This window comes from Pleuronectes platessa, chromosome 11, assembly GCF_947347685.1.
Source record: "Pleuronectes platessa chromosome 11, fPlePla1.1, whole genome shotgun sequence".
Classification (NCBI taxonomy): domain Eukaryota; kingdom Metazoa; phylum Chordata; class Actinopteri; order Pleuronectiformes; family Pleuronectidae; genus Pleuronectes; species Pleuronectes platessa.
Window position 1 is genome coordinate 23,168,066 of NC_070636.1, and position 11,544 is coordinate 23,179,609.

The 11,544-nt window shown below is 45.0% G+C and overlaps 2 protein-coding genes across 2 annotated transcripts in view; one reads left to right on the plus strand and one right to left on the minus strand.

Moving 5' to 3' along the window:
- The window catches only part of LOC128451408 (histone H3), a 72,776-nt gene extending 65,642 nt beyond the window's left edge, over positions 1-7,134 (minus strand). Inside the window, exons 1-2 of the mRNA XM_053435232.1 lie at positions 7,126-7,134; positions 4,654-4,939 (exon numbers count right to left, since the gene is read on the minus strand). Of these exons, the coding sequence (XP_053291207.1) occupies positions 4,654-4,939; positions 7,126-7,134 (295 nt within the window). The remainder of the gene's footprint in view (positions 1-4,653; positions 4,940-7,125) is intronic.
- LOC128451419 (histone H2A) lies at positions 822-3,608 on the plus strand. Its single transcript, XM_053435248.1, has 2 exons — positions 822-938; positions 3,333-3,608. Exons 1-2 carry the CDS (start codon positions 828-830, stop codon positions 3,606-3,608), a joined length of 387 nt encoding a protein of 128 aa, XP_053291223.1. The 5' UTR covers positions 822-827.
- Positions 7,135-11,544: the final 4,410 nt, after the last annotated feature.

Genomic DNA, 11,544 nt, shown 5'->3' on the forward strand with positions numbered 1-11,544 from the left:
TACAGTCATCTAATCCCATTGCAGAGCAGATATTCTTTATGACATATATGAAACACAGACTACATTATTCACAAACTGAAGTCAGCTTCATGTTGGTCCCAGCTCAAAAGGGCATTGAGGGAAATTAAATTGTTGATTCACTCGCCAAACAATCATTAAAACAGGAAATAATTATGGAGGAAGCGTTCAGTTATGCCGAAGCCAGAACAATAATAATGAGTAACATCATGAATGACTGGCACAAACAATGGGATAAGGGAGGGAAATGAGGCCATCTGTATCAGTTAAAGCAAAAAGTGGGATGAATGAAAACAATAGGCAATTAATAGTGACACATCCATAAGGACAATGTGAATGTGGTTTAGGGGAAGAAATTGTGGAGCATGTCATCAGTCACTGCCAATGATATAACACAGACCGAAGAAAGCTACAGATGGATCAGGGGAAATATGGGTATTGGGGAAGGGAAATATAAAGTCCTGTTAGAGTTTTTAAAAGAAATTGGATGACTGAGGAATATTTAACTTTAAATTAAGGGGCGGGGGGTTGTTTGGTCAGAGAAAATACATAAATAATACTAATAAACTAAAAACTAAACAAACAAAAATTCCAGTACAATAGGTGACTATAGCTCAGCGCCGCCCAAAGGACCGACCCCCAGCCTGAGTCCCCGCTGCTTATTGGAGGAAAGTGCCGGGCGTCCTCCTCTGGTCTTTCTGGTTGGTCTGGTATGAATCTTCGTGCTCGCTCCGCGGATATATATAGTTGAGTTCGACATTTTGGTGTAGTTTCTCTTGACTTGTATAAGGAAACAAACTTCTTCAATAATGTCTGGCAGAGGTAAAACCGGCGGAAAGGCCAGAGCGAAGGCCAAGACTCGCTCTTCCCGCGCTGGGCTCCAGTTCCCCGTCGGCCTTGTTCACAGGCTGCTGCGTAAAAGCAACTACCAGGCGCGGCGCGTCCCATTGGGCAAGTCGGGCAGTTGCCCAGGGCCTCGGCCACCAGGGGGCCTCGTCGTATTTATGATTTTTTTCTTTATTTTTCAAATAAATCACTCCTCATGTCCTCCTTCATTCAATATGAACCCAATAGCAAGACAGGCTTCATCGTACTTTCTTTTCAACTTGGTTTTTGAACACTGTGTCTTGTTTGTCACTGACCGGCTGCTTAACAGGAACGAGCTCTGATCTCACTCTGTGTCTCTGAGCGAATGTGAGAGGGCAGAGCCCCGGGGCCTGTTTGTGTGTGATGTCTGGGGACACACACGCACACACTCGCCCGCACAACACTGTACAGCAGACCTGGGCATTGTACGGCCCCCGGGCCGCATCCGGCCCTTTGGCTGTCTGTGACCGGCCCGCGTGAGGTCAACGGAATATTAGGAATCACATGTAAATAAGTGAAATTCATGCAGAGAATACAACAACATTTCTTTTATTTTGAAGGTGCCTTTTTTTAACATTTACCTGACGTACATCCTGAATGCCGCGAGCGGATGATGTGTTGGCGAACGGAGTTAAGAAGAGATTTGAGTTTCTAAAGTCCGCAAAAATGTCAGCCCACGTTAAGAGAAGAAAGATAGAGTTTTTAACGAGACATGGACTGCTAAGTATTTATTTACTGAAGTCAATGGGAAAGCCGTGTGCTTAGTTTGTGGAGAAAAGATCGCTGTTTTTAAGGATTGCAATTTGAACCGCCACTACGAGACAAAGCACGGAGAGACTCTTACGGACGAAACGTAATGAGAAGGATCGAGGACATCGGTCATGAAAAACCTGGAAAAGTCATGGAATTGTTAAATGTTTATTTTCCAGTCCTGGAAAAGTGCTTGAAAAAAATCCCAAAAGTTTTGGAGAAGTCATGGAGATTTGTTATATTCATATTTTCATGTCGTTCATTTACGCTGAGTTTTAATTAATTCAAATGCTTTTAAAAGAAATACGCTCAAAATATAAGTAGGCATACTATCTCATACTAATTGAAATGTTCGGTGGGGAAGCAGGTGAGATAATGCACTATGCCAGGGAAGTGTAGATTTAACCATGCTTGGCTACAAATGGAAAAGTACATGCCATATGTTACAACAGACGTCAATCAAACTATTGTCTCACTCATTTGTGTAATTCAAGGTTTACTGTATGCTTTGAAATTCTCATTGTTAGCTTAAATACTAAATTTAGTCTCTTTTGCATGTATACACTGAGATCTCACAAAATGTTTGGTCATGGAAAGTTGGTTTAAAGATATGGAAAGTCATGGAAAAGTCATGGAAATCCATGGGTTAAAAATGTGTATTAACCCTGTGTATTATACATCAGGAGGTGTTGTGTAAGTCAGTGCTAAAATGAATCATGTTACTGATGTAACTAAATTAGTTAACTTTGTCAGGGCAGGAGCTGAATCACAGACAGTTTGTTGCACTTTTGGAGGAGCATGAGACTGAACATGGGGACATAGACTCCCACACAGCTGTCAGATGGCTCAGTCTGGACAAAGTGCTTAAAACAGTATGGGACCTGAGAGCAGAGATTCAAGAGTTTTGTGAAAAGAAAGTCAAGGACAGCCCAGAGCTCTCAGATGCAGACTGGATGGAAGATGAGGTAAATAGAGAGTTTAATTCTGCGTGGACAGATTAATTTGCTTTCACTGCCAACGATGCAACGATGCAGGTGTATGACAATTCACCATACATTGTCATACACCTGTATGCTTGATATGTGGCGAGGAATTAGCAAACAATATGAAATGTCATGTTGAAAGACATTTCCAGAGCGAGCACACAGCATCTGCTGAAAAGTACCAAGCTGGAGATGAGCAAAAAAAGCAGAGTTCTGTGTTTCATTTAATTCAAAGTAGGCCTACACATGTATTATGTTCTCCTCTTCATAAGAGTTTGGTGTTTTCCTTTTTTGTAACAGGTTAAAATAGCAGTTAAACAGTTTTTTTATTGTCGTTCTATAATTTAATAAATGCAACAAACTATAGTTTTTATATATATTGTATAACTATATATATAACTTTATAACCTGTGTTATCAAATATTTGTTTGGCTCCAGGCAGATTTAATTTGGGGGAAGAGGGGGCAAAATGTCTCTTTCGATAGTAAAGGTTGACTACCCCTGGGTTAGTATGACACAAACACTAACCCACTCACTCACATGTCTCCCTTTCTCACACACTTATTTAATCACTTTCTCTCTCTTTCTCTTTCTCTCTCTCTCTCACACACATACACACACACATAGTCAAAATAGATTTTTTTTTTTTTGGGGGGGGGGGGGGCCTCAAAATTGTTCTTTGCCCAGGGCCTCCAATTAGCCAGAACCGCCCCTGGCAACTACGCACATCGCGTTGGTGCCGGCGCCCCCGTCTACCTGGCGGCTGTGCTGGAGTACCTCACCGCTGAGATCCTGGAGCTGGCTGGAAACGCCGCCCGCGACAACAAGAAGAGCCGTATCATCCCCCGCCACCTGCAGCTGGCCGTCCGCAACGACGAGGAGCTCAACAAACTCCTGGGCGGAGTGACCATCGCTCAAGGCGGCGTGCTGCCCAACATCCAGGCTGTTCTTCTGCCCAAGAAGACCGAGAAGGCCCACAAGTCCAAGTAAAGCAAAGCTTCTGGAAACCACCGACACAAAGGCTCTTTTAAGAGCCACACACCCTCCTCCAAAGAGCAAAACTCCTCATGTCACACAGCAACTTGGAAAATACACACACAAGCCATGTTGGGCATATTAGCATTCAATATGTGTTCATTGGTGTAGTCTGTCATTATTGAGGAAGCCAGGGCTAGAAGTCTTAATACACATATTATTTACTTCATATTTGAATACGGCTAAGCTACATGGCTCCACGGCATTAAAGAGATCCCTATTTAACAGCCTCGGTATGAACAAGATCGAGGTTAAACACCACAATAAATCAGTAGTTTGACTCAGGGAGGAGAGAGACAGGCAGAAATTGTGTTCAATATATAAGGTTGTTGCAGCATTTTTTCTTTTTTAGTTAAACTCCTGTCTATAACATGAATAGACGCAAAAACCAAAGCCTCAAATCTTGTTTTTATATCTCACCCGACTCTAATCGTTATATTATTAAAAAGGTATCACTTTGGAACCGGTTGTCCGATTAATCAATTTCTTCATTAATGTTATTTCACATTCTTGATTAGATATAAATGTTAGTTTTAGATTGTAGTTGAAACGGAGCTCTTAAGAATAAACCCTATTCCCGACAGTCACATGATACTTCAATCTGTGATAGTGACGGTTCTATATTCATAACATGATTAAGGTGAGTGAAAATGTGGACATGATTGTTGGAGGCAGCAATAATCTTTTGTATTTATGTAAATGTTGGATGGAAAACTCACTGCAGTCTGTTACACATTGGCTTTTACGTAACAAGAAATAAAGGTCATAAATGGCAGCAGTCGTAATATCAACAGGTTAACATGGTTTATATATGCAATATTACTGAGGTCATGTATTCAAATAAATTAGTGGGTGGTTTAATTGTTGTAATCTGGAAGAATGACTGTTGTTGAGCAGAGGATGTGAGCTCTCATTGAAGAAGTGTGTGGCTCTTAAAAAGAGCCGTTGTGTTGTTGAGCTGTTGGAAAGTAAGTTTATCCGCCGAAGCCGTACAGAGTGCGGCCCTGTCTCTTCAGAGCATACACCACGTCCATAGCGGTGACGGTCTTCCTCTTGGCGTGCTCGGTGTAGGTGACAGCATCGCGGATCACGTTCTCAAGGAAAACCTTCAACACGCCGCGGGTCTCCTCGTAGATCAGACCGGAGATACGCTTCACTCCGCCACGGCGAGCCAGGCGGCGGATGGCGGGCTTGGTAATTCCCTGGATGTTATCACGGAGAACTTTGCGGTGACGCTTTGCGCCTCCTTTACCGAGCCCTTTTCCTCCCTTTCCTCGTCCAGACATCTTTCTTCAGTAAGATGAGATCTAGTCAATACACTGCTCCGCGGAACCACAGCTATTCGTAGCCTGACTGAGGACCTGTTAGAAGACAGAGGAGGCCGTCTTCCTCCTCTGTGGAGCCTCATGGCCGCAGATAATTAACTATGTGGTGCGCTAGCGCCTCCACAGGTTTGGATGTAGGTCGGTATATATTAAAGTCTGAAACTTTACCAGTTTCCTGTAACAGTAGGACTGTAGCACGTTTCCATCAAGTAAGAATAGTGCCTGTTTAAAAGGCCTGGTTAAAAATAAGAGTAACATTAGGACTGCTTAGGGAAGTACTTAGTCAATGTATAAATATTGAGCAACCTTGAGTGAAAACCAGTGGTCACACAAATACTAAGCTCACAATTTCTCCCTTAGCCCTCCTGTTGTCCTCAAATTGTAATAATTATAAATAAATCATAATATAAAATTGCAACCTGAGTGGATATTTCAAGTATGTTTTGTTTCTTTGTAGACTACTCAAATAGCCTTTTATTTAATACACAACCACCCACCAAAAGTTAATGTTATATTTACCTCAATGTCATCCTAAACAATCAATATAAATATGTCTAAAAGAACACTGATGCTTACACTATGGGTCCAGATCAATGAATATACATAATCATGAAAATCATTTTTTTACCCAGCTGTCCCCATTGAAAAGTTAACAAATGTGAAGCCAAAAAGCCATGTTAACAACTTTTTTTATTTAGAGACTTTAAACATTGTCACGAAAAATTGACCCTGAGGACAATCAGGTTAAATAACAACAAAGACAGACCAGTCTAATAGTCAATAGACACATTGTCGTTTTCCAGGCTCCGCTACAACTCCGTACTCGTAAGCATTGACAGCGGCAAGTGGGGTCAGACCACCTTCTGGACCAGGGTAAAAATTCCCAACATGTCGTCTGTCGTCGGAGGCAGCAGACTGTCTGGTGAGGCGTCCGACCCGTGTTGATTGAAAAAGTCGATTGCCTCATCCAGGCGATAGTGGTCCAGGGACCGGAAAAGTTTCCTCTTTGACAGCAGCAAAAGCATTGCTTGTCCCAGGCATGACTCAAAGTGGGCATGCAGGTTGAAAGACATGATGAATCCCTGTCTGGCAGGCCGGGAAGATCCTGATGCTGCTGGATGACATTGTTGGAAAGTGTTACTCAATGCTTGCTCAATCATGTGCTGCCAAACAATTGGAGCCGATTCTCTGGTCTCAGTCCAATTTATACTCAAGGTGTGTCCGAGCTGTGGCCCACAGCGCATGGGCATTGTGATGTTGTAGATTATCATATTGAAATGAGACCCAATTCTGTGTTTCACCTTGTTAGTCAACTTCACTCCATCTCAGTAGCACCAATTTTACACTTATTTTTGGAATATATGGTAAACAGACCTCATTTACATAGCACTACCCAGTGGTGGGCAGGTCAAACTGGCAGGAATATCACAGGTGGGGAGAAATTGAATAAAATGTCCATAATTCAGTGTAAGTAGTCAAGTGATCAAATTTATTTAAAATTAATGTAACACAGAACCACTGTCATTTTCCCTCCTCCTGCCTCTTCTCCTCTATCTCCTCCAGCCTCTCCTGCTCTCCCTCCTCCAGCCTCTCCTCCTAGATCTCCTTCTGCATCTCTACTATCCGTCACCTGACAAAAATATATTGATGCATGACATGAGCAGTGGGACAGTTTGGGGTGCAACAATCATCAATTTTAATGATACGGTTATAGAGGAAAAAACTTTTTTTTTCACAATTATTATGAGTATTGATTTATAAAATCACATTTGTAATCCGAGGTTTTATTGTATTTTTCCCTAAATCTTTCATTGTTAGTGTTTTACAACATAACATGTTGCTGCCTTTCAACATAAAAAATAATACATGAAAATAAGTGTATCTCTTTGGCATTAAATATAAGCTTTTTAAAATCCGTTGCATTGTTGAGGCTCTACTGTTATAATAATAATGATAATAATAATAATAACAACAACTAGAACATTTCTAAAGAAATTTTGTCAGGGCCTGGTGGAGCCCACCAATCAGAGCAGAGCAGTCACCCGCAGCGGCTCCTGTGACATTTGACACCGCTGAGAGACAAACCACTGAAACCGAAGCATTTTTGGCCAAACTGTAGTTAGTTCCTATCATTGAACCGGCTTCACTGTGAGCATCCTGAGCTCTTCCTGAACGTCTGCATATATATTTGATGTGGCTAAAGTTAGGAAATGGGGTTTTTAGAGCGATTGATAGAAACTGGTACCTCTGCTTTCCTCCAGAAATTTTCGCGCCTTTTTTTAACAACAATACATTTTATTTATCAGCACTTTCAATAAAACTCAAATACACTTTACAAGATTACTGAGAGCTTTGTAATTGATGAGGAGGATCTTGAAGTGGACGTGCTGCTTTATTGGGAGCCAGTGAAGGTGTCGCAGGATGGTGTAACGCATTTCTTTGAGTAACTTACACTTTGACTTTGAAAGAAGTCTCTTATGTCCACTTTTCTTTTTTTAGACATCCTGGCTGCGCCTAATTACCAAACACACACACACCGATTCAAACGTTAATGTAAATGAAACCTCTGATATTACAATCCTTCCAGCTGACGTGGCCCAGGCAAAACAAACGCCCAACTTACAGCGGAAGATTAACACGGCCTCCTCCCCAACTGGCAGACCGGTGTGCGTCCTGGTGCTGTTTATAACCTGATGGAGTGACAGCGGGGACGGGCAATCACACAAGGAATGCAGAGCCAATGGAGGAGCTTGTGGGCAGGTCTAAACGAAAGCAAACTGGCTTCAGCTCGAGCGGCCGTTTCCGCTTGGTCCTAGTGCCTGACGAGTCTCTGTTTACCATAGCGTAACATGGTTTCCGGACGGTGAAAACTGCAGGGGACCAGAACGGCCTTTTGAAAAAGCGCAGGGGACATGTCCCCTGTGTCCCCCCCCCAAATTACGTCCGTGGGCTTACTGTTGTATGGTGTTGTAAGCTTGTTGTGTTTTGGTTGTTTGTGAAGCACTGCGTCACCAGGAATGAGGGGGAGTGGTTTGGCGTGACGGCGTGCGTCTGAGTTGCGCTTCATCTTGGCCTTAGCTGTGTTGTCTTTGTCTCTGATTGTGTGGTCAATGTTCTTTTCGATGGTTGAGGTGAGTGTGGGGACTTTTGTGTGCATCTTGTACCGCAGCATTAGGTCGGCTGGGGATGCTCCAGTGGTGCTGTGAGGTGTAGAGCGATACTCACGGAGGAATGTGTTGAGTGTCTGCTTCCACGGAATGTTCACAGTCTCTGACACTCGGATGGCTTTCCCAAGTGTGCGCATGAAACGCTCTGCTGTCGCGTTGGCCTGAGGCCAGAGGGGTGTTATCTTCCGATGATGGAAACCTAGGCAGTCAGCAAACTTGGAAAACTGTTCACTGTTAAATGGTGGACCATTATCTGTTTTGACCACTCGGGGTATACCAAACATGGAAAACACTTTGTCAAACACTGGGATAACTGTGTTAGCGGAAGTAGACCTTATTGTCTCAACCACAGGGTAGCGTGAGTACTCGTCTATAATAACTAAGAGATACTCTCCCGTAGGGAGGGGGCCATAGAAATCCGCACTGATATTAAGCCAAGGGGCTTCTGGTAGATCTGACATTCTCAGGGGCTCTGACTGGGCTATGGGTGTGTTTGCTTGACATGCTAAACAGTTCTTTACAGTTTGTTCTGCTTTCTGATCGATGTCGGGGAACCATACCTTTGACCTGAGAAGTGTCTTTGTTTTAACGATGCCCTGATGTCCTTCATGGGCTAACTGTAACACTCTGTGTTCAAGGGGTGCTGGGATGATGATCCTCGTGCCTCTGAGGACGATGTCGTTGCTGGGCAGCATGCTCAGCTCTTCGCTGACTTGGATGAATTTCTTCAGAGTAGCAGCATGCTGTGTGTTGTCGGTGATCCTGTGCCACGTGTTGTGTCTGATGTAGGAAGTGACCTCCTGTAATATCGGGTCCTTGAGTGTTTCTTCTCTGATCTCGGCGAGGGTCATTGCTTTGGGTGTAGCATGGTGGGCGATGAAGTTGACATATTCTTCTGCTACCTTCCCTGCTCTTGTAGATTCTCCTGTTGGTGTCTTGATGGGGTGACGTGACATGTAGTCGGCGGGGTTCTCTGCGCCTTTCCGGTACTCCACGCGAAAGTTGTAGGGCTGGAGTCTCAGTCCCCATCTCTCGATTCTCGCCGGTGGTTTTGATTTGGGGTTATTCCAGATCACTTCAAGGGCTTTGTGGTCTGTGACCAAGGTGAAGGGGTTTCCGTAGATGTATAAGTGGAAATGTTCACAACTCCACACGATGGCCAGTGCTTCCCGTTCGGTCTGTGAGTAGCGTCTTTCCACGTCACTCAGAGCACGGCTGGCATATGCTATGGTGTGCCTCTCCCCTTTTCTGTCAGATTGATAAAGAATGGCGCCTAGGCCGACTGGGCTGGCGTCCACGATCAGCTCTGTGTCCTTAGCTGGATCGAAGTACGCCATGACTGTGTCACTGGTGAGGCTGTCTTTGATTGTCTGCAGCGCAGCAGCGTGCTCCGGGCCCCAGCTCCATTGTGTGTCTTTTTTGGTGAGCTCGCGTAGCGGAGCGGAGATGGTGGCAAAGTCTGGTATGAACCGTGCACAGTAGTTTGCCGTGCCGAGTAGGCTTCTGACCTCTGTCGGGTCCTGTGGGTCGCTGGCTTGCTTGATGGCGGCGACCTTTTTGGGGTCAGCTGAGATTCCGTCTGCTGAAAAGATGAACCCGAAGAATTCGAGGCTGGATTTATCAAACTCACACTTTTTACGATTGAGTGTGAGACCTCTCTCTTTCAGTCTCTGGAACACCGCTCTGAGGGTGTCGTCGTGCTCAGCCTGTGTCTTGCCGTGGATGATGATGTCGTCACTCAGGTTCTTGACACCGCTGATCCCTTGCAATGTCTGGCATATTGCATTCTGGAACACCTCCGCGGCAGACGATATTCCGAAGTTTAGGCGTTTGTATCGCCTCAGACCTTGGTGTGTGGTGAAGGTCGTGATGTATCTGCTGGCCGGATGGAGCTCTAACTGATGATATCCGGCAGTCAGGTCCAGCTTGGAGAAGACCGTTGCTCCGTTGAGCTCATGGATGACGTCGTCCATGGTGGGTGTGATGTGGCGTTCACGCTGTATGGCGGTGTTGGCCTGTCTCATGTCGACGCAGATCCTCACTTTATCCGGGTCTTTTGGTTTGGGAGGCGTCACAATGGGGGAGACTCATGGCGTAGGACCTGTGACTGTCTCTATGATGTCATCATTCTCGAGTTTCAGCAGTTCGTCTTCGACTTTTTTCCGGATGTGAAACGGCACCCGCCTGTGTGGCTGACAGGTAGGCTGCACGTCTTTGTTGATGTGTAGCTTGACTTGAAAATCTTTTAGTTTGCCTATTCCCTGGAAGAGCTCTGGATAACTGTCCACCAGCTCGTCTGCCACTGTTCGGCCGCTTGTGGATGAGACGCTGTTGACTATTTTGATCAGGCCAAGCTCATCGGCTGTTTGGTAGCTTAACAGGGAGCAGCCATCACCCTCCAGCACGTAGAACACGCCCTTAGTCTTTTTGTTCCCTGCCTCTATATCACAGTTGAATGCTCCAGCTATGGGCAGTGAGTTGGTGCAGCCATAAGGATATATCTTTACACTGACTGTGGTGAGCTGCGGGCGTGGAGTCATTGTGTTGAAAACGGACTCACTGATAATATTCACTGCAGCTCCAGAGTCAATGAGTGCTGATATCTTGGTACCGTTGAGCTTGATGCATGTCTGTGGCTGCATATTGCCACTGTTGCTGTTTATTATAAACACATATTTCTCATCGCTGCTAGAAGAGTTGTAGCCACCATTTTGCTCGGTGCTGGTCACATTGTACACTTTGCGTCTGTGTTGTTTACCTTTCTCTCTCTCTTCGTCTTTTGGCTCACGCCCTCTGGTTGGTTCTTGTTGCCTAGATCTGCATTGTCGAGCAAAGTGATTCATCCTACCGCATGCTTTGCAGTCCTTGCCCCGTGCTGGGCAGTCTCCTTCATGTGGATATTGTCCTCCACAGTTCCTGCAGTTATTGCAGTTATTGCTGGGCTTGCCTCTCCCAGTGTATTGGCTGGGCCGCCAATTCTGCTGGATCACATTCACTGATGCAGTATCTGTCTGTTCCATGCCCGCTGCTTGCTGCTCGGACAGTTCTAGTGACCTACCATGGTCGAGAAGGTCATCTAAGCCCTTGTCAGGCTCTCTCAGCGCGCGTCGACGCAGCCTGGTTGAAGTGCAGCTTTGAATCAGCTGTGCTTTGATCTCTTTGTCAGTGTCTGCAAACTCACAGTTCTTTGCAAGCATGCGTAGTCTAGTGCAGTATGTGTCTAGATTTTCGCCTGGCAGTTGCACTGCCTTTCTGAAAATATAAACTTGATACTGAGTGTTCTTCTTGGGGGTGAAGTACGTTTCGAGCCTTGCCTTTACGTCCGCATATTTGTCTCCCTCATCTGCGAGCGTGTCGTAGATATCATGCACGCGCTCTCCTGCTAGGTGCAGCAGCAGT